Genomic DNA, 26,650 nt, shown 5'->3' on the forward strand with positions numbered 1-26,650 from the left:
GGCCACTGACAGTTACAGAAGACAGAGTATCCCCAGATTAGAGTGAAGGTACAAAAAATACAGGTTGATATTTTTATTGTCCTTGATTACCCAAATCTCCACAAGAAGATTATTTACAAGGGAGTCCTTTCTCAAAGGCTAAAGTCCCACTGACAATCAGTGGAGGGAGACACTCGAAACTCCTCTGTGGTTCCATGCATTCCTTCTTGCAGACTTATTTCCCATCATATACAAGACACTTACTTTTTTTTTTTTGGTGGATGTATTTGGCTGCCTTTTGTCAGAGTTGGTCAGATTCAGACCCAGCTGTAACACAATACAGTTAAATTACCTTTTACTTTGCTTTTAGCAAAGTACTTACAAATAAGGAACATTTTTAAACTTAATGGCAAAAGAAGAAAGACACCCTTCCCAAGAGGAATGTTTGCTTAAAATCCTTTCATAAGGATCAAAGAGCTGTAAATGGGATTTCATGAAATACTGTCTGCGTATAGAAGACCTGCTTTTAATCAGTGCTATCCCTCCTTTTGAATTTCACATCTAGGCTACCCTCCATAGGAAGTAATTTTTAGCTAGAGTGAACCCTGAATCAACTCCAGGAATTCCTTGTAAAACACTCTATCCTTGAGGCATCATTTCCGATAGGCCACTAATGGAGAACCCCTGCTTTTAAGGTTCTTTTCTTAATAAATGCACTCTAGTATATGGTAATTAATTTAGGAAGGATTATGTTGATTGTAGTAATACTGTATCTTGGTCTGTAGCCAACGTATTCATTCATCTTTATTCATTTAAAAGATCTGATGTTCTTTTGTTTCCCCTTTCAAGACCTGACTTTTTATTCAACTGGCAGTTTCATTGCTTAATCACACAGTCTAAAAGGGCTACTCCTACAGCTACCAACTCCACAGGGATTTCTTCACTGTAAATGTCATCTTTGCTTTGCTTTTAGAAAGGAAGCACAACAAACATCTTATTCATGACAATATTCATTGGCATCAGCAGGGGTTTCACCTAAGTATGGGTTGGAGGGCTGAATCCATTGCATTGTATGTTGCTATATGCATCTCTTGGGTTACACACAGGTTACCTCAATTAGAGGCAATCTCAAAATCCCAGGAAGCCATTCACAGGAAAGCTTAAGCTTGGGAAAAAATAACAGACATTTACAGCATGGCTGGCTGCTGGCTGCCACTGAACTGAAGATGCATTTTATCTAAGTTCTCGTCAGAGACCTTCATCAGGTTACTGGGACATATCTGCCTTGGCACCAGTCACAGTCAAAATCCAGCTAAGTCCATAAAGAATCCCTTCTCTGACAGAGGTCGTGGATGCAAGGCAAACAGAATAGTAGGAAATGCCTTTAGTATGATTTTAGCAATGATAATTCATGATTGACTAAATGCACTGGATGCACACGCGTATTGTTTGCACTCAGACACTTTCTGCCTATATTGCCTCACCTACTGTTTCTGCCAGTGAGAATAAGTTGTGATGCTTGTTGTGATGCAAGTTGTGATGCTTGCTGCCTCCTCTCACATGGTATCAGCACTGGCTCACAAAAAACCCTTTCCACAGCCTCTTCACTCAAGCACTGCCTACTCCTTTAGCCAGCCATGTGCAAGGTGGGCAAGGGTGATCAGCTTTACTTGGGTCCTCACTTACACACAGGAGATTATACATGGAGTGTAGACTTCACTGAAGTCAGCAGGGACGTTTATTATTCAGTAGTAACACAAGCATACAAAACCATTTCTCTCTCCCATATGTACAAAAAGCAAGTTTATCTCAACTAATGCTCAAGTGCTTCATAAGCCAGTGGGCTCTCCGGGCTCCCATAAAGGAAAATGGAAGTTTCCCCCTTTTACCACTTATATAATTCTTGATTATGAAAGAAATGGGAGTGAAGTAGACAACAGACTCTGACCCCTTGTCAGGAAAGCAGTTCATTGGCAACGGTCGCTCTCAGTATTTGTAAGAAGATTCAGACAACCACCTCATTGCACCCATTGTCTTCCCCGACAGCCACTGTCCCCTTCCCAAACCTACCCAGCTTCCAGCAAAGCACAGCTCAGGTCTCTGGGGTGGCACCAGCTACAATGCTGAAAACACTAATGCCCTTCTGAGGGCACTGACTGATGAACTTGCAGTGGCAGCTAAAGAAATCATTGCCCCAAACCCTTCTTTCTGTCCCTCTGCCAAAGGTTTCAGTCTCCACGGATATGTCCCCAGAAGGACCTACTCTGAATGTAATTTAAGTCACCATATGGAATTGGTTTGAACACTGTGGCCACTTCTTCTCCTATAGAAAAAGGAAAGGAATAGACATGTCACAGAATGATGGAAATGGTGGCTGGAAGTCCAAAAACTTATACTGAAGCAATTAAAGCATCTCAACAGCTGCCAGGCTGAAGTCCAGTCCACTACGCAATGTGAATTCACAAATGTACATCGACGGACAAGTAAACTGAGAGAGGACAAGTCTATTAAACAGATACAGATGGGAAAATGTAATCTTGAAGATTAGGCAAATAACTAAATTACGAAAAATAACAGATTACTCTTACAAAGAGTAAGAAGAGATCCAGAAGGCCCAGGCCTTGGTGTTTTAAAGCAGGACAAAATGTGCTGTCTAAATCAACCCAAATCTTGCGTCAATAGCAGAATAATAACATGAGACAGTGTTCCCATGCCCAGCACTCAGTAGGCTTTTCAAACACTTTTGGCAAGTCACACACCAATCTGAGTGTAGCTTCATACTGTTAAACAAACGTGGGTGGTAAAAAAGCACGGCCAGGGGAGATGTGGAATAGATTGAAACCTCGAATAGATCCAAATCTACGCAAGGACTTTGGTTCACCATTCCAGGTACTCACCATGTCTTGCATCTGTAGGACATGTCTCCCCTCGTGTCCAAAGTGAATTAGCTGGCAGCTCTCTCAATGTTTCACACCAGAACACCTCACATTACCCCAGCATTTTGCTCAGGCCAGATAGTTTCTGTCTTGAACTAGTGTCTAACACAGTAGAAATCTAGACAAACACATTTTTTCTCTCTCAAAGTGTTCTGCTGTCTTCAGCTGAAGTCTACTTATTTCTCATGTCTCTTCATATCAATTCAAAAAGTAACAACTAAAATTATTCTCTGTGCCCACTCCTCTGAATTTCTTCAGCCTCTCCATTTCTCTGCATCTGCTTCTTTTTTCACATTGTGCTAGCTCTTCTCCTTTCTTGCTAAGCTCAATAGTGAGAGCCTTCCTCTGTAACACCACATTTTTGAGCTGTCTCCCCATGCCTTACAGTCTGTCAGCTCAGGACCAGCAGTGCCATTCCCCATTCATATGCCAATTCTTGGACCATTCCCAGGAAGATTAGTCCCATTTTCTAAGAGATTTGGGCACCATTTTCCTCTCCCAAATGCCTCCTTGCATTTGCTTTGGTGACTAGCTACTCTGCCTTTGCTCAGTAGAATCGTATTCACACCTCCTCTTCACTGAGCTCAAACAGATTATGTTCTAGTGGGTGCAGTTGCTGCTGCAACAAACGTCCCGCAACATGCATTTTACGTGCCACATGCCCTTTTTTAACTGTGCTTTGTATATGCTGCAATTTTGAGTTCATCTAGGTTCAGGCCTTGCTTGAAAAGTGCCAAAACACAGAAGCCAAAATAAGTTGTAACAGATATTTCAGTGTCATCATCTCTGTTGATTCCCTGTAATGTGCTGCACAAGAGAAGTATAATAGCAATGTTAAAAGCAATGAGCACAGGGGTATATCCTGGAAGATCTGGTCTGCACGAGAACGTCCTGCACAACTGAAGCACAAAAGATTGCCACCTCATGCAGAAAAACACCTCAGCAATGGTGGCTGTCCATACTACACAGCCTGAGAAATGTACTCCTGTAGATGCACTCTTGGTCACCCTTCCATCATGCACACCCTGCTCCATCCCCAGCTAAAACTCATGAATTAGTGGTTTGAGACCCCCCTTCCAAGGACTTCAACACAGTGCAGAGGACATGACTGAAGTGCTTACACTTACGGGTTCAGTGCATCACCAGACCATCCCGGTGCTTCAAATACAGAGGTCCTTCCCCTCCCACCGTATTTACAGTGAAAGGGACCCAGTTTCTCCACTCTGACTCACATCGGAATTGCACCTTACACTGGAGCAGTGCTGGTGCTCCACTAACAACAGCAAGCCTGGATGCTGTGTGGGATGCATAAAGGGCAGCATGAGAGTCACAAACGGGACAAACTGCAGGAAGCATGAACTTTCAGAAACTGAAATGGAAAAGAAAAAATGGGGTAGATGACATGAAATTAAATTAAATTAAATAAAACAGGTGCAGATTGGTAAATGAGAGTAGGGAGATGCTCAGTGCCAAATGGGGCTATCTGCAACACGGTGTTTCTACCACAAGGGAGAAGGGAATGCAGGAATAAAGCTGCTTCAGGGAAAAAGGGGTCAAAGGGGTATCAGTCAGGCCCTTCTGTCTGAAAGGAGTCAGGAGGCAAGGCATGGTCAGACAAAGCACAACGAGTCAGTTATGCCCACATGCACCAAGGGGAGTAATCCAGAAAGGATACCACAGGGTTGCCTTCCCAAGAGTGGTTATCTGCTCCCACACTGATCAGAGGTCAAACCAGTCTCTGCCTCTTCCTACATGAAGTTCCTGATACTGCAGACCTGATCCCAGAGAGAAGTTTTGGCCAGCTACCGATTACTGGCAGTGCCTGTGGTTGGATGCTGTGGCACAGTGCTAGGTGCTGTTCTTGTGTGCTCAGGACAGCTCCTGGTCCCATGCAAGGAACACAGCCTAGTGTGGGAAAATCCACAGCAAAGCATCAGAACATAAGACACTATCAAATATTAGTTTCTCACTACTACCAGGCACTGGTATAGCTCCAAAAAGCAGGAGTGTGAGTGGGGGGAAATGTTAAGAACAGTAACAAATGACATTTTTATATGATTTCATCATCACTGTTGTTGCATACTTTTACAAAGCATTTCCTTAGAGGCCAGAAGGCTCAAACCTACAGTGTATTTCCTTAGTGGCAGGATGAAACATCAAATTTACCACACTGGAATGGGGACTCAGAAGATACACACAGACAGATCCTGTGGGCACTTGTGGGATGAGCAGTGTGCACAAGGTATAACACAGAGTGCCTGATTGGCTTTTGCTGAAGGAGAAGGGCCAAAAGCGTAAAACATAAGAAGGGAAAAAAAAAAAAGGCAGCCCAGCCCTGATGCCTGCCAACTTCACTAATATTAATTTATGCCTTTGATTTGGCCACAAAACTCAATACTAACGTTAATGAATATTCATTTATAGAAGCTTCAACACATCCCATTTCAAAGAGAACAGGATGAGGTTTGGCTTTTTTTTTTTTCCAGCAGTCCTCTCCCCGGAGAAGGAAATTTGTGAGAAGTGATGAAATTAAAACGAACTGTTGATTCCAAGGCAAAGACTCATAATTCTTACAGTTTCTTATTTTATTCCAAATTAGAGAGCAAAGAACTAGCTATAGGTGGGAACCTATTACACTCCAGCTGTCAGCGAAGGTCGAGTCATGTACAAAGCACTTGACACTCACCCAGAAGATAACCAGGGTCTCCCCCAGTCCAGACATGCCCTGAGTAACTGCAAGTCACACAACACGTTGAGGACCAAGACAAGAGGAGCCATCACCCAGAAAGCCACTGCAACACCCAGGCTCAGCCTTGGCCACCAGGCACTGCTGCCTGTTGATAGTGGAGACATGTATAAATGCAGCACTTCGGTATCATAAAGCTCTGCTTTTAGAAGGAGGCCGTTCCCCTCCAGACCAAATATTCTGGCTTAAGGATGTTTTTTGAATATGGAGAAAACCTTGAGGTGCTTACAACCCTCGTAACGCTGCCTCCAGTAATGCCGTTAACCACCGGGTTTGCTCAGGAAGGTGCCACACCCACCAGGCAGCCACTCTTCACGGAAACTTGCCCCGTGCCGCACTGTGCCAGCTTTCTAGGGAAAGCTCCACGAACCCAAGCAATCTTTGAGCTCACCCCACTTCCTCACTCATCTCTGCCCCAGGTGCCACAGCAGCCGTGACCCCATCACCCACTGATCCAGCCACCCAACAGGAATACAGGCAGCAACCCGGAGACCAACACAGGTGCTGGGGAAAACCTCTGCCGTATTAGCAAGCTACGGGTGTGACTTCCCTCAAAACACCTCTCCTCGCCAGCTCTGCCTGCTCTTTATCCCAGTTCGTATATCCCCAGATCCTGCGTATATAGGGAAATCACATACTGTATCAAAGAACCCAGGTCTTTTCTTTCCGGCATGGAAAGCACGCTCTATCGTAGCTCTGCTTGGGTCTAAAAGCATCTAGCGGGAGACAGGCACCGACAGGAAAAGGATGGTTATGATTAACTCTCTGACTCCTGATCCCCACCGTGCCTAATGTATTAATAGCGCGCAGAGGTGTCGGTGCTGGCATCATGGCGCTCTTTGATTTTCCACGCTTCCCCCCACCCCCACGCTCCCCCACCGCCCATTTCTGCGCACCCCCAGCCTCCTCCCGGCCCGCCGCCCCCTGCCCCGCCGGGGGGCTGCGCTGCCCTGCCCGCTGCGGGGGGCGGCGGCAGGGGCACGTTGTGCTGCGGTGGTCCCCTCCCTCTTTTGTTCTGCCTCGCCCGGCGGCCGAGCCTCCCCGGGCCCGGCTCCTCGGGAGGGCGGCACCCTCGGCCCCAGCAGCGCCGGGACGAGCCCCCCGCCGGCCCTGCCCTCCCCGCCCCGGGCTGCAGAGAGCACACAGCGCTGAGCCCCGGCTGGGCGGTTGGCAAGGGAGGGGAAGGAAAATACAATTAAAAAATAAAATAAAAATATAATAAAAAATTTAAAATAAAATAAAATCACTCCGCACCCAGAGCTCCAGCAGCAGGAGGAGGGGCACCGGCGCCCGCACCCCCCGCCCGGGGCAGCCCCGGCCCCGCAGCTCGGGGTCTGCCCGCCGCCCCGGGCACTGCGCGGCCGCGGCGCTCCCGCCGCAAGCCCTTCCCCGCCCCGCTAACAAAGGAGCGCCGGGGCCGCTTACCGTGATGTGCGGGATGCTCTTCTTGCCCTGGTACGACATGTCGGTGTCGGCTCTCGCTAGCACCGGGCGCACGCAACGAACCCGAGGAGCGAGCCGAGCCCAACCGAACAACACCGGCGGTGCTGACAGGAATAATAATGCGGAGCCCAGTCGGGTGATGGGGCGGGGCAGGGGCGACCCGGCAGAGCGGTGGAATGGGGGCGAAGTTCCGTCGCCCAGAGGAAGGGGAGCCCGGCAAACCCGGCACCTTTTTTTTTCCGGCTGCAATCAAACAGGGACGAGGCTCCCGGGGGGGTCGGCGAGCGCTGCCTCTGCCGGCGGCAGCAGCGCCCTCCCGCCTGCAGGTCGGAGCAGGATTCGCTCAGCGCAACCCAGGAAGCGTTTCCTTCCCTCCTGTCCCCCCACCCCTCCGCCTGGCCCCCCTTCACAGCCCATCAATCCAGCCTCCCTCCCTCCCGCACCGGCGCTGGGAAACGCCGCCCCGCCACCGCCCCACTCGCACGCGGAGGTCACCGGCGGGTCCCACGCGTGGGCTGCCGCAGGGTGGGGACAGCGGGGGGGAACCCCTGGCGGTGGGTCCTGCTGCGCAGCACATGGCAGTGGCACTGCCCGCGCTGTCCCCACAGCGCTGAGCCTGATGGCGCTGCCCTGCGCTGTTCCCATGGCACTGACGCTGATGGCACAGCCTCGTTCTGTCCCCTAGCATTGCCTCTGATAGCCCTGACTGCTCTGTCCCTCATGGCACTGCCTGTTCTGTCCTCACCAATGGCTCTGACCCCAAGAGCGCTGTCCTGCTCTGCCCTCCTTGTCACTGGCCCAGTGTCACACACCCTGCTCTGTTCCATGCCCAGGGAGGCCATGGGTGATGGCACAACCAGGCCAGGCCAGGTGGATGCTACGTCAGCAGCTGCGGGAAAGGTTAAGTGTCTAATTGAATCCCTTCTGTCTTTTTGTCTCACAGAGTGCCTCCCTCCACCCATGATGCTTGATTAAGGCTCCATGAACAACTGCAAGAAGGGTAAAAGGCACTGCAAAGCTGCACCCAAGTTAATCCCTCCAACGACACACTCTGGGACTCTTAGCACAGCCACCCCTGTGACATACACATACAAAGCATTTACCACCCAGGCCACATCCCTGACACATCTTCCCCAATATCACCACTTGAAGCTTGTAAAAAGCTCTGGACACCATGGCACAGGGGTCACACATGTCTGTTTCTTACAGTGCACCTTCTGAAGCCAGTGGCCAAATCTTGCCTGCTTTACCCCTAACCTCCTCCTCACTCCACTTTGGTCAACTTTGCCAGCATAGCGGGATCCAGAGAGTTAGTATGCATTTGTGCTCACCCTGAGTCCCAGAATGAACTAGGAGCAGGAAAGATGGGGAGGCAGCACCAGGGATGTGCTAAGATGGGGTGTGCTGTGCCCTCCCACTGCCCCAGGGTCCTGATGGAAAAAATGGGAGTTCAGGTGAGCAGGAAAAGAGAAGACTGCACTGCAGCTGGCAGCCTCCGAAGGCAACCCTGAGGTCACTGCAGAGAAAGCAGCAGCATCCCAGGCTCGCTCTGGTGTCCCACTGCAGCAGGCACCCACTGGGCTGCACAGCAGGCCATGTGGCACCTGCACCCAAGCCCCAGACCAGAGCAAACCAGCACACCATTCATGCTCAAATTGAAGAGGGGAGAAAAGAGTGGAAAACTCTCAGTTTAGCCTGCAGAAAGAGCAGAGCGTGGACAAGCCATAGAGGCTCCAGGCTGGGTACTAAGGGAAAGGGTGCATCCATGCAGACACATCACTACAAGGCCTCATTTCTTTCTAAGGGGAAATCAATGACAATCCCGGTTCCCAGGAGAGCCAGCCTCCGGGGTCTGCCTCCAGCCGGCGTGCCACTGACAGGGCTAAGATGGAGAAGCACAGCTGTTAGGGGCTGGCCAGCCCCACCGGCTCACTTTTCCCTTGAGTCTACAATATGAGTCCAGGTTGCAGCTCCAGAGGTGCGGAAGCCAGGGCAGAGGTTTCGGCCGATCCTCCGGCCTTCCGCGCTCCCTACCGGGGAGACAATGCAGGCGCACGGGGAGCCGGGGGGAGCAGGGGCAGAGTCGGGGGGGGAGGGACCGGGGCAGATCCTGGGGCTGTGCCTGGGACAGGGCTCCGCGGAGTTTCCCCGGCGAGCCTGGGAGTGCAGCGGGCTCGGCTTTGTTCCGGGGGGCGGAGGGGAGGTGCCGAGGGACCCGAGCTGCCCTCCAGCCCCCCGGCACGGGCAGGGAGGGAAACGGAGAAAACTCATCGCCATCACTTACAAAGGAAAACGATTTCTCGGCTCCCTCCCGCTACCGCTAAGCTCAGCCAAGTGAGGTAGTTTAGGGGCTAGCCGGGCTCTTTCCGGAGCATCAGCGTGCCGGGGAGGAGAGGGCCGCGCCTCCCCGACCTGCCGTGCCGAAACTCCCCCGCGAGGGTGGCCCCCGTCCCCCTGCGCCGGCGAGCGGGGCTCTGCGGCACGGCTCGTCTCGGCTCGTCCCGGCGTAGCACAGCAAGCTCGGCTCAGCTCGGCTCGTCCCGGCTTAGCACAGCAAGCTCGGCTCAGCTCGGCTCGTCCCGGCTTAGCTGCCACAGCAAGCTCGGCTCGGCTCAGCTCGCCTTGGCTCGGTAGAGCACAGCAAGCTCGGTTCGGCTCGGCTCACCCGGCGAGCGGGGGCGGCGGCTCCCTCCCCCCCTGCCCGGGCCCCGCTCACCTGTCCATTGTCCTGCCCCTGCAGCAGCTCCTTCCCCATGGGGTATTTGATCTCCACGCCCGGGGTCTTGTCGTCCCGGTCTCCCGGGGAGCTGATGACGGAGCCGGAGATCTCGCTGATGTCGCTGGCGGTCTCGCTGTAGTTGTCCCCTCCGTCCAGCATGTCGTGCCGGCTGCCGCTCCGCGGGGTCCGGGACCCCTTCTTCCCCACGCTGTAGGCGTCGAAGTCGATGGTTTTGTTCTCGTAGGCCCCCTCCACGGAGGCGAACATCCCCCCGTATTTCTGCCGCGGTGTCTGGGCTGTCGTGCCCGGCCTAGCTAGATACACAGGCAGGTCATCTTCTTTATTCCAGTTCCTCTTTCTCTCGGCCATTCTCGCTGTCCGGATCTCTCTCTCTCTCTCTCTCTCTCTGCCTACCTCCCACTTCTCTGCACCTTCCACTACCGGGATAGGCTGTTAGTGACCATAAAAATGAATGGATGGATGCAGCAGTGGCGAAGCTGGGTTGGCTGGTGGGATCTTTCCCTTAGGGAGATGCAAACGTTAACCTCCCTCCCCCCTCCCACCCCCTGGAAAAAAAAAAAAAGGAAAAAAAAAAAGAAAAATTAGAGAGAAAGAAAGAGAGAGAAATAAATCCGAGCGGAATTTAAAAATAGCCGTGTTAGTAAAGAGCACGTGAAAATAAAGTACAAAGAGCGGAGCGGAGAGGGTGGCAGAGGCAGGTGATTGGAAAGCCCCTGACGAATGGGAAGAGCAGCAGCGATTCCCCGAGCAGGGACCGCAGTGCACAGCTCCCCCGGTATAAAATGATCCGGGGGGCGGGAGGCAGGGGGAGGAGGCAGGGAGGGCGCCCGCCGTATGCACACACAGCCGGTGCCAATGGGGTCCCGTCCTGCGGGCGGGCGGGCGCCGGTCACCTGCTGATGGCGTGGCTTCGGGCGAGAGAAGAAAAAAAAAAAAGACAAAAAAAAAAGAGAAAAGCTACAAAAGCTACAAATCTTCCCCAGTCCCCCCGAGCGAGCCGGAGGGAGTTTCTCCCACTTTGCACACTGACACTGCCCCCGCCCCCCTCCGCGGGAGAGGCTGCGGCGCTGCCCGGGCGGGGCGGGGGGCGCGGCCGCGGCAGCTCCCGGTGCGGCCGGGGGGCGGGCCTGCTTCGGTCGGCGGCCGAAGGGGGAGCGGCGGGGACAGGAGAGAGGGGTGACTGGGGTCGGGGAGGAAGCACCACCAGCCCCAGGCCCCCGGGCAGTAGGGCTGGCGCTGTCCCTGCCGCAGCAGCTGCTGCCCGCAGGGGTGGTGGCGGCTCTGCTCCGCCCCGCCGCCCCCGGCTGCCGCTCCCCCGCTGCGGCGGCGTGGGTTGGGCGCGCAGGCTGCGGGCAGCAGGGCGGAGGCAGCTGGGTGCGGGCAGCAGGGTGCAGGGTGCGGGCAGCAGGGTGCAGGGTGGAGGGTGGAGGGTGCAGGGTGCAGGCAGCGGGCAGGGCGGCGGGTGCCTGCCCTGACACGGAAGTGATCGCGCCGAGCGCTGCCTGAGCCGCCGGCCCCGCCATCGGGCAGGGGGCGCCGGGGGGTGGCGGCTCCGCGGGCCTGAGTGTGCGGCCCGCGGACCCAGAGCAGCCGGCGAGCCGCCCCGCCGAGCCCCGAGGGGCAGCGGGTGTCCTGTGGGGCAGGGGGCGTCATGTGAGGCAGGAGGTGTCCGCCGAGCCCCGCGGAGGGCGGGGAGGCGGCCGTGGCTCCGCGACCCCCCCTCGGCGCGGCGGGAGCCTGGCGCGCCCCCGGAGCTGTCCCTTCAGCACCCCGGGCGGCTCCCCGGGCCGGCAGCCCTCGCCGGCTCCTGCCTGGCTTTGGCCTCGGCAAAGAGAGGCAGGCCGGGGGCGGGCTTTCGTTTCGCTGTGAGGGATGCAAGTTCCCAAAAACTAGGAGGGTTTTTTTTTAAAGCAGGAGGGGTGGAGAGTGTGTAACCCTCAGGTCTCTGCACAGCCCACTTCAGAAAGTCCGTATTTACACACCTACCTGTCTAACAGTGCCCAAGGAGATCATCGACCGAAATCACAAGTCCTTGGACACTCCTCTCCTGCACATGCAGCCAATCTCAGACAATTGTCACAGCCTTAGACTACCCCAGGAGTTACATAAGGGACATTTTCTGTTGCTCTGAAATAATATATTGGAAGAAACTGTTCTGAGATTAATTACATGACAAAGCAAATTTGAAGCTTAGTGGATCAATCACAAGGCCTATTTACTGCTCATGTACAACATGCTTATGCTGTTTGAATACAAGCCGAGCCACACAGGACTGTTGTCTGTGTACCTGGTGGTCCTTGCACAATAAAAATCGCAAGCTACAAATCAGGAAAAGTGGGAGGTAAAGACAGAGGTCCCTGGGATTTCATCAGAAGTGAGTCCACATAACCATCTTTCTCATTAACAAGTACCCATGGACCCAGACCATGTGAAAAAGCAGTAATGTGAGATAGCTGAGCATTGAAAAAATGCATCAAAGGAAAACATCTTTCTTTTCTGCATTTGTTATAACGCAGAGGTACATGCTGTCTTGAATGCTCTGTGTGTGCATTTAACACTGTGGGTGTTGTTCACATGAGGGGAGTTAGGAAATCAGTAAAAATTTCACTTATTATTGGTTATTAACACACTGATTTTAATCATGACTGACATTTCTGAGAATATATTGCCCAAGATTCCACAGCTCACTTAATAAACCATAATTCCACATTAACACATTAATATCATATGGAGGTTTCACTGGTGTGTGAAAAAATAAGTCTAGCTTGTAGGATATTGCATTGTTACTTCCTTAAAGTCTTTTCTTGTATGTGGGCAAATATTGATTTTTTTTTTTTGTTCCTGATGGTAACATTGAGATTTATTGATCATTTTGGAAAAAAAAAGAAAGTCAATTTGTTCCTCCACAGTACACCAAACCCTGACAGTTAGTGAAATATGCAGGTGGCACATGGACTGTGATGTGTGACCTGCCTGTCTTCACAAATATTGGAAAAATTATTTATTTTATGAGTTACTTCTTTGCAATCAAGAGATTACTTTCAACCTCCAGAATAAAAACCTCTGATGGTCCTACAGTAGGTCCCATATGTTGCACATAGTACATGTGTCTGCTAAATAAAGAGTATTTGTTATTTAACACCCATAAAGCTAAGAAAGATGGACTCTGTTTACACTTGGGATCTATTTAGATAACATTGTTCAGGTTTCTAAAGCTGCTCAAGTTTTTCTGAATAAAAAAGAATAAAGCTATTTTTGCAGTATTAAGTTAGGACAGTCATCTTAATGCTGATACAGAGACCACAAGACTCGGAGAGCATGTCAAATCAATGCTTAAGAAAACAGCATTAAACTTTCTAGTTACAAGGAAGCATAAAATCGTACCAGTGTCTTTCTTTACTTTTAAACGGTTGTGTTGTTTTGTTTTGTTTGGCATTTTTGTCTGGTTTTTTTTTCATACTTTAGCCCTTAATTTATTAAAAACTAAGTATTCTAAGACAGCGGATACATACTGTCCTTAAGTTTAGTAAAATTGCAGTTTTAGGTACTATGGAAGCAGACCCAGTTACAACCTGATACCCTGTCACCCTGTGAGTTTACCTAAAAAAAAGTATGCAACTTTGGAGGAATACATTGCTTTGGAATATTCTCTTGCAGACAGTGCATCCCATCCTGTCTTGACCTTGCTTGATGAAAAGAGAACTGAACCTGATTGAAAGTGCACCCTCTTCCTAAAGGACCTTTATTCCAAATAGCCTAGATGAGAGAGAGCAAAAAAGATAGAGATATGCTTGCTTCACACAACAAAAGATCTCACATACTGGCTTGGCTTTAGTTGTATCTGGAGCTCTTCTTGCAACAGTGTGAACATCACGAGCTAGAACAGGACTTGCCCGGTGCGGGAGCTCAGAGAATATGCAATGTACATTTTGCATCTGTTTTTGCTATTCTGCATTTTGCAACAATCAGCAGACAAAAAAAGCCATGAACAGTTCAAAGGGAGTGAGTGTGACAGAGACAAAAGTTTTCTTTCTCCCAGAAGAGTGACTTGAGCAGACAAGTCACTGAGTCTCCCTCTCTCCTCTGCGTGACTGGTGTATCTCTGCCAGCAGTGTTGCCCTCCCCCACAAAACCCTGTCCCATGGATTGGTGATTTGGACTGTCTCCTGGCATGTAGGAACTGTGGATACAAAACACTACAAGCTGGGGAAGGCTCTGGTTACCCACTTTTTGAGCAGTGATCCAGTTTATAGTATTCTGCTAATTCATGTTCATTCCATTAAATCAGCTGAAGTTGAATGGCAGCTCATCCACCAAGTGGAGCAAGACCCAGGTGTTGCAGTTTTCTTACTCTGTTAGAAGACCAGCTGACCCCTTTCTCAAAACTGAGAATTCATGGGTTGCTATCCATGGATACAGTTATATTTACAGCTGTCTCTCAGAAGTTCTTGTCACCATTTTAAAATAATAAAATAATAAAATTATGAAGTTTTTAATTTAAAATATGCATACATTTAATATACAAAATTGTACAAATTGTACATTTGACTAACATAGAAAAATACATCTTGTTAACAAGATAAAATGTCAACGTATCTTACATAATTTAAGTGAGAGTTACAAATCTGTGATAATCATCAAGTAGACTTTGTGACTTCATTACAATTCTGTATTGTCCCTACTTACAATTAAAATGAATACATATGTACAGTTGATATTAATGACAAAAGTCTTAGAGTGGAAAACTCTGCTGAAAAGTTACCCAGAAGATTTTAATGGAACAGTTAAAATATGAGTGGCCTCTCTCATACTATTGAAGCTTCTCACTTAGCTGAAATTAATTTGACACCCAGTTACAGAGTGGTCATGGGTCAGAGTTTAAACCTTTTTGCATTTATTTACAAATATCCCTCCCTCCCCAGCCTAGCTGGTACACCTGCTTAATAAGTATCACACCATAAACATCAGCCTTTTTGTGCATTCTTTGGTATCTCGTTATATGAATTTGTGGCCCTAAAAACTGATCTTCATGACTTCTGGTTACCATCCCTCTGTTGGCTTTGCAGAGTTAAATCGCTGTACAGCACTAGAGCTCAAAAGCCAAGAACTTCATACATTATTCATCCCAAATTACTCCTTAATACCTCAGGAGGTGGGGAAATATTTTTGTTTCAGTCAACAAATATGTGCAGTAAGTCTTCACTTCTTGATTTACACTGTTTTCTTTTCCAAGTTCCAAACAAAAGGTAGAAGTGTAATTTATAAATAAGCTATAAAAATCTGTTCCATGCTGGGCCTTGTCTCACATACTGCGAGCCATGTGATGATTTTCTTTAAACTATTTACATATTCTTTAATACTTCCTTGTCATCCCAGGGAGCAAAACAGAAGACCACCACCAGTCTGATTTTCGGGCCTTCATTTTTTTTAGTTGTTTTTTTTTTTTTTTAGCAAATTGCTCTTATTTCCTAGAAGATAAAATTCACTCATGAGCTAAAAGCTTATTCAATTTTTCCTAAGAGCTGCTTAGAACCATCAGGGAGTACATGAATTGCCTCATGCAAGCTTTTTTGGCACAGGAGTTGTTTTCATCTGTTAGCTACATTTTCCCTCTTTTTCAAAAAGACCAAGGTTCAGAGAGTAGAAAAATGTAGTTGTTTGGCATTGGTTAGTGCACACTGCACAGTAACCTCTCACACTGGAATTTACATTTGAATATTCATATGCCCATAGCAAATAGTCTGTGTTACACAGAGAAACAACAGTGAACAGAGATTTATACCATAGATCCAAACAACTCCAAATCAAGGCAGGTCTCCACAACTACTAATCTCTCTTTTCTTCCCTTATGTGCATAAACAATGTTAAAGAGAGCATGATGCCCATGTGTCTATCACTTGTGAGAATTTATTAAGACAAGTAGAAGCAAGCATGAAATATTGGTCCCAGGGAAGCAAGTGGAAATTTGCCAGTCACTTCAGTGGTACAAGCATTTCATCTAGTATATTTAAACTTTCTCCATTTTTTTTTCTTTTTTTTTCTGGCTTTAACTGCAACTTACAACTTTCTTAGTATTCATGGATCTCAACAGTAGAATTTAAGTTAGCTACATTTTTAATTCACATCCTATATAAGAAACAATATGCTCTCTTTTCTAACATTTGTACAGGGGCAAAAAGTCCTGTCCATAATCCCATGGCTACTGATTTATAATGCAAATATATTTGGAGCCAAAGGCACAATATATTTTGAAGCAATTCTGCTAAAGCCAGAAAGAGGTTTGAACAAGTTTCTGTAATCCTAAGGTCTGTTCCCCCTCTGCCTCCTTAAGGCACTAAAGGATTTCCAAAGGATTAGTGGCAAACCCAGCATGCACATGTCCCTCCCTCCACCCCACAACAACAGTAAATTCAAATACTAAAAACCTTCATCTGCATGTGAGAAATACAGGCAGATTTATTAAATACAAATCAGACTTTCCACTATTCAAAAGGCCACAAGGACAAACATCAGCCATGCCTTAGCAGGAGGTTTATCCTAGGAACTCTGCTGTGTATATGAAATATTTCCCAGCAACTGTATTATTCTGAATGTAACATGATTATTATGCTGGAGGCAATCCTTTTACTTTCAGCATTTGCCATCCACAGAGGTGTGAAGAACAGAATTTGGGATTTAAAGGTTGTGTAAGGAGCAACCTGTAAGCTATATTTTCAATATCCTCCAATGGTCTATACAGTACAGTATACATAAATAAGTGAACTGCCAAAGAAATAATATTTTCCGTGTAACACTGCCCATTTTGTCTATTTAAGGTGACAGAAGAAGATCATATTTACTTACAAAGAACTTTGCAGCATCTTAATTTTGACTAAAGAATTTGGTCAAAGCAGTATTGTGCATATAAAGCCATCAGAACAAAGTGCCCAATTTTGCATTCTGTGAAAGTTTAACACAAAATGACAACACGTTTAAAGCATATCCTGGCACCTTTATCATAGATAGCATATTAAACAAGTTAACTTCTGCCTAGTGAAAGAAAGTCAGAATCTATAACAAGTAGACAACACTTTTCACTGTAAGGCAACTAGAAAATAATAGCTAGGCTCTCCATCTTAGCTAGCAATCTCACATTGAAAGTTTACTCCTCTCTTACAGTGATTTGAGGTAAAGTTGGGATTTTAATTCCCAACCCTCAGCCACATGAATTGCACCCACTAGTCTATCAACTTAATTAATAAACAGACTTTTCCAATATCAGTGAGACAATTTTCGTATTAGGAGGTGGTAGAATTTCAAGGACATGAATGTGGTACAAACCGCAAAGAATAAAGTGTGTTCTACATTCCTTATGCTAATTGTTCTAAAATGAAACCAAAAGGCAGAAAGCCTAAGATGTTACAAAATGGACAGCTTCTTCATCAACATTTATAATTTATGGTGGGAGATTATGCATAAATACTAGGAAAGAGGCATGATATTTTAGTTCAACACTTAATTCAGAAGGAAAAAGTAGGGTTTAATTGCTTGAGTGTTGTAAAAATGATGTATGTTTTCAGGTGGATAGTATGCAAATGGATAGAAACTTATACATATGTCATTGCTTTATTTTAGGAACTTGTGGTTAAGTTTCAAGTGTTACCATGACACCGTGTTATCTTGTTACTAATCGTAATCTAGAAATGCACATTACATTAATCTGATTTGGGATTCCACGGTTTATTATTCTTCTGCTTCCTTTTGAAGTATATCTGTAATTGCTGGGCAACTAAGCATTGTGAAGACAGCACATCCTAGCAGTTAGCTCAACATTAAAAAAAATAAAAATGAAAATACAAGTCATAAAACAGTTATCAAAACTGAAAGTGCATCACAACATAAGAGGCAGTTTGAGAGCAGTACCCACGGCTGCTGCCGTTCAGGTCAGGACGAGTATTGCCGCTGACTTAACAGTGCTGTGTGCCTTTATAGTTACAGAATGGATGGATGTACACATACAACCCCTGATCCACAAGTCTTGTGCCTGTATCCGCATCTCCCTGCCTTCAAAAATGATACTCGGAGATGAGCAGTAAGGGGTTATGGGTGAGTAATCTGTAATGTGCAGTGTGATTGCAAAATGTGTTTGCACCATGTGTGCTATTACCAGCCAGTGTGCACAAACACACCTATTTCAGGAAAAGCATGTATGCCTGCAAATGACTTTTCTGAAAGTTAAATTCAGTGTGGCCTATTCATGCGGTTGAAATACTCAGAGTATTAGGACACAGCACTTTGATGTTCCAAGTGCCTCTCAGCGCACGTGAAGTACATTCCCAGTTCCTACTTACCCTTGTAAAAATGCCATTCTGTCTCATTTGCTAAACAGTTTGTACCCTCAAGTATGTGCCCTCAGAAATACTAAACATCCCAACCCAGATCAAAGGCTCTTTCAGAAATTCTCAAAGCCATACGAGGCTGAAGATACCTACATGCCCATGCAGGCAGACCCATGAACACAGAGATTGTGCTTAACTTGGTAATTGCTTTAAAATGCAAATGCTGAGATCCCAAGAAAGCAAAACAACACTCGGTCTCAAACCACACAGAGGGTTGGCCCACATGACCAGCTTCCACTACAGGAGGTGGCTAAAACGTCGCAGATGGTAATTTAGGGCAACTTCTCATTTTTTTCACATGACGTAGCAGCTGCAGTCACCACCAGGGCAAAGCACATTTCATCAGTCCTTGGGAGCTCTACTGCTTCTTCTGTGTGACTGATACGTTCTTTCCTGGACAAGAGGAGGGAGGGAAAAAGAAAAAAAATGAAGGGAAAAAAAGACAAAAGCATAAGTATCTGGATTTTCACAATTTAAGGATTTGTTTGTTATTCATTCAAGGTCAAAATGAAGCATTTGGGAAGCTCTGTGCCTAGGTGCTTCCATACAAACATAGCATGTTGGCAGCACATTTTAGAAACTGAACTGTTCAAAACCTATTGAGACATTCTCCCATGATTTACTAAGATGAAAAGTACACTCCATACTTTTCCCTTTTGCTACTCCTTCTTGTACACAAGACAAACATCCATTTGTCAATATGGAAATAAACACTCCCTGCCATCTTCCCAACACTATTCCATAACTCCCTTGGCAGGGATCTACAAAAGTCGTCTCTTGGATAAAAATCAATCCAGGAATGAAAGCCATCATAAATCCAACCTTCCAAGTAAGTCCTATTTCTATGACTTTTCTCAGAGAAGTATATATCATTTGAATCCTTCCTCAGATATTAGGTTTCAAGGCCTGCAAAATATTATGTCAGGCTGTCATTATTACTGTTAAATGTCACCAGTGATGCACTGCATGCATACTTAACTCTGGCTGAAACTTGATGTCTACTGGAGAAACATACCTCTTAGTACATGAGGAGTGTGGAAAATGGTAATAACATACGGAATTTAGAAAACTTGTATTGTATATCATCATGGCTGGGCTTCGCAAACAAAGATTTGGGAAGGCTCTATCCACATTTGTTACAGGCATGTTGGTGACTTATGAGGCCAATATGAGACAGACATGTCCGATTGCAAAAGGCACAGCAGAAAGACTCCTTAGATGGTGTATTCTGCAGAACATGGTTCTTTCTGCATTGCCTTTTCTCCTCGAGAGTGATCCTGCGTGTGTTCTCAAAGGAGACAGCAGCATTATAGATGGTGTGTCTCCAGACCTCCCGATTGGAGGCCAGAGTAGACCAGTTATGGTGATCAGTATGGCCAAGGCTGAGATGTTGTTTCAGGGAGTCCTTGTGTCTTTTCTTTGGGGCTTCTCTCTTGCAGCAGCCGGTGGCAAGTTCACCATAAAGCAAGATCTTAGGGAGGTGGTGGTCCTTCATCCTGGAGACGTGTCCTGCCCAACGCAGCTGTGTTCTCATCAACATGGCCTCAATACTTGTGACTGCTGCTTGTTCTAGAACAGATGTATTGGTCACAAAATCTGACCAGTGGATGTTTAAGATTGAACGGAGGCAGCGTTGATGGAAGCGTTCTAGGAGACGCAGGTGGTGGCAGTAAATGACCCATGATTCAGATCTGTATAAGAGAATAGACAGCACTATGGCTCTGTAAACACTGATCTTTGTACTTTTCTTCAAGTGTTTATTACACCATACTCTTTTGTGAAGTTTTCCAAAAGCACTATATGCCTTTGCCAACCTGTTGTCTATCTCCCCATCAATCTTACCATCCGAGGAGATGAGGCTGCCTAGGTAATTAAACTGTTGGACTGATTTGAGTTCTGATTGGCCAATGGTGATGCGAGGACGATGGGGGACTTCCTGAGGTGCAGGTTGATGGAGAACCTCTGTCTTCTTTGAACTGACTTCCAGCCCAAAGAGCTCAGCAGCATCTGCAAAGCAGGATGTTAAACCCTGCAGAGCTGCTTCTGTGTGGGCAACAAGGGCGGCGTCATCAGCATAAAGCAGCTCCCGGACAAGATGGTTTAAGGTCTTGGTGTGGGCCTTCAGTCGCCTTAGGTTGAATAGACTTCCATCAGTATGGTATCGAATGTAAAACTTGTATTGTAATTATTATTATAATAACCAACTGGTGGTAGTAATTAACTGTCATTACTAAAACATGTCCCATTCACCAACATGCTCCTCAAAACAGAAAAATTAAAAACTGCAAAAGAAGAGAAACTTTATGGCTTGTACTTTAGGATGGAAAGGTTTTTCCAAGTACGAAGAAAAGAAATTAAAAGAAGTCCTGCAGAGTGGGGCAAAGTAATAAAGGGGAGGTCCTTATTTTTGGAGAAGCAGCTAGATGGGCTATTGTAGGACACAAAACCAGTGAGATATGCAAAAGTCAGTCACTGAGCAAAAAGAGTGCCAGCTGGGCAGGAGCACATCAAGGAGTCCTAGTGATGAGAGGCATTTAGAGCCCTTACATATCTCCTAGTTCAAATCTCTGTCTTGGATCAGAAGGTGGAAAATGTTCAGACTTGCTTCTGAACAACACCAGAAGCTTTCTGCAACCTTCATAAGACATTATACATTATTTCTGCCTCTGCTGTAGGTGGATTCAAACAAAACTGGTTTTGCAATTTCTTTGCATTTCTTCTTTGCATTTTCTAATAAAGCTCCAGGATGTACTGCAAACAAAAAAAGTCCATGGCAGTTCACTCTTATCTCCAGGTAGAGAAAGGGAACGCTACTAGAGCCTCCATAGATCATCTTCTTTTTAATTAATGTCTTTGTAGTCCAAGTGCAATCAAAACAACAACCAACAGAACACACTTTCAACCTTTGCTATCCACATCTTCCAAGGATTTTTCAGGACATCAGATACTTCTGCATTCATAATTAATATTACAAAAAGAAATATGTAACAGCAGAGCTGGTTTTGTATTTTGGGATAGTCTGAAATACATTCCTGTCTTTCCTTCTAGTCATACATGAAGTCTGTTGTCTGTGATCCCATCACTGTACATAGGCACTGGAGAAGATTAGAAGGGTGAGTCTCTATGTCCTCCTAAAATGTAGCCTTATTTTGGAAGACAGAGAGGTTGCAATTTTAGTTCTTCAATTGCTTGCACAGAAGATACTCATTGTTGTCAGTTGTCTGTTTACTGACTTGTTCAAATGCCAGAATGTCCCTAAAGTATCAGGTGCAAAAACTAGTGTGGCCAGAATAATGGAAATCTGATTCAAATTGCATTAATTCGATGATCTTATGGTTTTTTGTGCACTTTATTGATCACGTCTTTTATTAATCACCAATTTAAATTTAAACTAAATTCTCTAATTTTCCAAAATTTAGGATAAAGAATATGTGCCAAACATGCACTGCTAGATTAAGAAACATTTACAAATGTAAAAGTCAAAATTTGCATAATATTTCCTTCAATTTTCATTATTTTTTTCTTGAAATGTTAGCTGCCAATTATATTTCCCTTCTTGTTTCATTAGACTCTTTGCTTTCACATTCTTTTCATCCTCTTTATCTGTCCTTGCTCCTTCCTGTGAGATGTTATTCATCCCTCCTTTTATTCTCCACCTGAAGTCTTTATGAAACCTTGTGCTCCTTGTAGTCTTATTTCCCTGACATATTTATCCTCCACCCTTTTCTTATTCTTTTTCTTCATAACACTTATCTATCTAAGCAGTATGGTAACATAAACATAAACCACTAATGAATTGTTTTGTAATTACTCTGGTCAGAGAGGAAGACTGTGTTGTGAAATGCTTGAAGAAAATAAGAAAGATCTTCGTGATGTCACTTTACAAAAGAAAAATACCAACAAAACATTTTCAGGGCTTAAACACAAAGCTGCAGTTTCCAACCATGCAACTCAGTGATTAAAAACCAGCTGAGTCTTTATCAATAATGGACCTAAAAATTTCAACATGGGTATTTCTGATGCTCAGAAATTTGTTGTCCTATTCTTTGGTAGGGCTAAAGCACACGGTTGAGCAATGATGCAGAGGCTGGGCTTGTGCTCCTTCACATCACAAGCAAAATCAATTTCAGTCACCAGTACAAAGAACTGCTAATGTAGAAGGTCATTAAATAAAACTGACTTGTCTGTGACATTGGAGCCTTAAAGGAAACCTTGTACATAAAAGTGATGACTATGCACTGCTCTCTAAGCCAGGACCGAATCATTTCCAGCATAACAAAGATCAGTGATCCATATTCATGCACTCACTTGATGTTCTCCAATCTTTTACCACCCCTCTGAGCCACCAGCATTTATCTTTTCTAGCTGCTCCCAGTCCTTCACCTCTGTACTTGTTCATCCTGTGCTAAGTATCAGGAAACTGTAAGATCAGAGGAAAGAATCTCAGATCAACCTATTCAGAGCAGAGTCAGTTTCAATGTTAGAATTTACTTAGCCAAATCTTGAAAACCTTCTTGGAGAATGCACAGCCTCACTGGGCAGCCTCCCACTGCTCGGCTGTTCTCATGAGGTAAATACTTTTCCTATATCCAGTCTGAACTTCTCTTGTTTCCTCTTATGCCCACTGTGTCTCACCCTCTCACTGTGCCCCACTATGAGGAGCCTGGCTCCATCTTCTCTGTGATTCTGTGATTCTCAATTGCTTCCTTACAGACTCAGAAAGGCTGCTGCGAGGTCCCCCCAAAGCCGACTCTTCTCCAGGGTGAACCAGCATAGATGCCTTGGCCTCTCCTCACAGGGCAAGAGCTCTACTCCCTCAAGTATCTAAACTACCACTTTTAATGAAGCTCAGCTTGTTCAGAGATAGATGATACAAGGAATACAAAGTTAAAAATAGTACTGACTGCTCTGCATAAGCTCATCCACCTCAGTTCATTCTGGTGGAACAGAACTAGTGCTGACCATGCACCTCCTCCTAAAGACGGCTGTCCTGTTTGAATCCTTGACTCCAGTTAATTCCCTGTAGAGCAGGAGTCTGTGCCTACTGCTAGGGTCCATGGTCTTCATCCCTTGCAAAGCATAGGGTGGATGGAAGCCATGTTCCTTCCTTTAAGAACAGAAGTAAAAGCTTTTCAAAAATTTTCAGAGCATCCACCAAAGTTGGAAAGGAATGAGCCAATATAGAGACTTTTAAGACAAACAATACTGGGGCTGGAAGGACAAAAACTAAGAGCTGCAGGATGGTACACACATTCCCAGAATTCCTATGGCATCTTCAGAGAGTGCCTATGCTCATTTTTAGAATCATTTAGATTGGAAAAGACTTTTCAAGTCATTGAGTCCAACTGGAATGAATGAACACACAGGATCATTTGAAAGAAGATATGAAATATGATGATACCACTGTAAAAACATATTTAAATAATATATGAAATCTGGGATGAGTTTAGGTGGTGGACCATCATGCACTACCAACTGATCCAGTCTGACAGCAGAATAATATCAGTCGATGCCTACTGGAAACATTTCTTCAGTACGTAACGCAGCATTAAAGATCTGAAGTCACCAGTACACAGTGGCTGCTTAGCGTCTCAGCTCTAATGTGCAGGGCTAGAAACACCATATTTCCATTGGTTTCTGTCACTAGAGGTATTTAAAATAAAGAAATTGAAAAATTTCAGGGATGAATAAAATTTCTTTATATCCAGCAAAGAAATACATATTTTTGCTATTGTGAACAAATATTGAAAAAGATACTATACAACACCAGTTGTTGCTGTAAAATACAAAGGAAGTACTCTGCTGTGTCTCTGCCCTTATCAAGGGTAACAGATTATAATTTTTTTAGTACCACTGAATCACCACTGGTTTCTATCACTGTTCTAGAGCTACAGTAGCACAAATGAGTGAAAATGCCAGGCATGAGGGCTTGTGCTGTTCTTTCATAGTTTACAATGACATTACAGGTATTTTACTTGGTCTAACCTATATAATCATGAGTATCCAGTCATTTTATCATTTCTATTAATTACAAAAAATCAATGTGTCTGTGGCACACACACACTTTAATAGAAAATTATCTACCATAAATTGTTTAATGTGTGCTTTAAAGTGCCTTATTTTAAAATATAAACATCTTAATTTAGAAAACTTTTTATTACCTGGGAATAGAAAAACTGGCAAAAAAGCAAGTGATTACAAGAAAGGAAATGTTGCAAAGCTGAATTGTGCCACAATACACATGGGATCCCTCTGCTGTTTGGTAAAGAAGTGGTATATAACTGAGACCATACTGATCTTTGCAAAAACATTTGATTCCTGTGTTTAGGGAAAAAAAAAGAAAATCAAATAGTATTCAATGTAGTCTTCTCATTCACAAATTGCCACTTCTAAAATTCATTTCTATTTGATGGATTCACACTACAGCTCAAGAGGTGTGAATCTCATTAAACTCTGAATAAAAACCTATCGATCCCATTTATAACCAAAGGCCAACAGAGCTTGCCTATAACTCAGAGGAAAAGAATTGCATCCAAGGGAAAAAAAAAAACCAACAACCAACTAACCAACCACAAGAGCTGAAAGCCACAAATAAATTATATTCTCTTAGAACGTTAGAAAATGGAAGTATGTATTTTTACATTTTTGTCCTTCATACAGGTATTCAATACTAAACTGTGTTACATTTATAGATCTGTTTCAACATCACTGCTCTGGTTTTATGCCAGTTTCTTTCTTATGAAACTGATGGTGTAAGTAATGGTGTAACTCCGGAAAAATTAATTCACGAATGAGAAATGAGGCTTGTCTTACTCAAACTTTATACAAAATACATTATTTTCAGTAACAGTAGAATACGGTCAATGTACAACATGCAAGCAGTGCTGCTATTTAATGTTACAAAGCTCTTCAGAAAAATGGCAGACACACACAGAGACACTCATTTTCACACTGCTTAGAAAAGAACAACTTAGGAGTCTTAATTAGGATTGGGTAACCACAGTGAAGAGGAGGCAAAATGTGACTCTTATAAATGTGCATGGACAGTTGAACTCACTACCATGCTGAATATCATTCTGGAAGTTAATTTCTTCTCATAATGGTCTATCAATGTATATACAATATATTTGCTTTCAAAAATGTCTTCTAGAACAATATCCTTGCAATCCTTTGCAGCTCTGAGATGCAAATGCTTACAGAAGAATCCCGATGTCTAACCTCCTGCTCATCAAATATCCCACAACTTTGCAGACAGGCAGCAGTAACATACACACTTATGAGATCAATTGCTAACCCAAAATCTTGAACAAGCAGCCAAAGCTAGCCAGCTTGCCAAGAGGCTTAGATGCTAATACGAGGCAGTTCAAGAATTTTAAACGACAAACTAGGAAACCTTGAAGACTGATCACAGATTGTTGGAACACACACACACACAAAAAGGAAAAACCAGCTGGACTTTTTTTTTTTTTTACGATAGAGTTCACCCAGTGCTAGTCCTAATTAAAGAGTGGCCCTATTCCAATTTAAAATAAGAAACAATTAAAACACCCTTGTATTCAAAGGATCTTCCACAAGACTCCATTTACTTTGACGATTTGATTTTCATGTAATGGCACTTCCTCTTTTATATACCCCAGAGCTTTTATTAGCCTTGAAAATCTAACAGCACTTATTAAATACAGGCTTGTTTTTTTTTTTTGTAGTAAATTATGCACATGAACTTAGTGTTATTTACATTTCTCCCATTAAGACAATCATAATGGATTTAAAGGCTAATGCAAATGAGTTAACGTCATACTGTAGAGACAGTAACAGCATGACATGTCCAAATACAATGGCAGAGTGATACCTTCTATATAGCAGGCACATTGATTTTGAGAAACATCTCAAAACAATAATGCAATGCAGCTCAATGAAAAAGAAAATTCCAGAAGGATTATCTGGTCAAGTAAAAAATGGAGACAATCCCCATCATGTGCATGTTTCACTGAGGTGAGTTAAAGAAATTGCCGTTATCAAAAAATTACCAACAGTAAGAGATGGTAAAAACAACCCACAACAAATACTTCATATCTAGTGTCATTCCCTTAGTGCTTTAGCACCATAGTGCATCCAGTTACAACTGGGACATACAGTGTTTCTTCCAGTGCTGAATATGCAACAGACATAACCCCCCCCCCAAAAAAGACCTCAAGCAATAGAAGCACACTCAACTTCATTATTTCCAAATCCTTTCCCTTATAGTTTCTCAGAGAAGCACCCTTAACATAGAAATCTTCATGATTAGATTCTACTGGTACTGTGTAATATCTTTTTCACAGAGCAGTTGTAGAGCACCCCTGGAACAGATACATTTGCAATTGGTAACAGCCGATTGGAAATCTTGTAAAAACATGCTTCACGCCAAGGCGGTAAGTACAACCACGAA

The 26,650-nt window shown here is 45.0% G+C and overlaps 2 protein-coding genes across 4 annotated transcripts in view; both read right to left on the reverse strand.

Annotated features, from left to right (window-relative positions):
* The window catches only part of CRMP1 (collapsin response mediator protein 1), a 51,291-nt gene extending 40,656 nt beyond the window's left edge, over positions 1 to 10,635 (reverse strand). Inside the window, exons 1-2 of one of the 3 annotated variants that reach the window (XM_051798533.1) lie at positions 7,087 to 7,360; positions 6,300 to 6,377 (exon numbers count right to left, since the gene is read on the reverse strand). In XM_051798533.1, the coding sequence (XP_051654493.1) occupies positions 6,300 to 6,377; positions 7,087 to 7,125 (117 nt within the window). In that variant the 5' untranslated portion in view covers positions 7,126 to 7,360. Of the gene's footprint in view, positions 1 to 6,299; positions 6,378 to 7,086; positions 7,483 to 9,820 lie in introns of those variants that run through there. The other 2 variants (XM_051798532.1, XM_051798534.1) reach the window with 2 other exon arrangements.
* A 3,767-nt stretch (positions 10,636 to 14,402) lies between these two features.
* JAKMIP1 (janus kinase and microtubule interacting protein 1) overlaps positions 14,403 to 26,650 on the reverse strand; it is a 245,641-nt gene continuing 233,393 nt past the window's right edge. Inside the window, exon 16 of the mRNA XM_051798498.1 lies at positions 14,403 to 18,615. The gene's annotated coding sequence lies outside the window, so the exon portion shown is untranslated. The remainder of the gene's footprint in view (positions 18,616 to 26,650) is intronic.

This window comes from Manacus candei, unplaced genomic scaffold (assembly GCF_025592945.1).
Source record: "Manacus candei isolate 608988 ecotype Guabito, Panama unplaced genomic scaffold, ASM2559294v1 h1tg000048l, whole genome shotgun sequence".
Classification (NCBI taxonomy): domain Eukaryota; kingdom Metazoa; phylum Chordata; class Aves; order Passeriformes; family Pipridae; genus Manacus; species Manacus candei.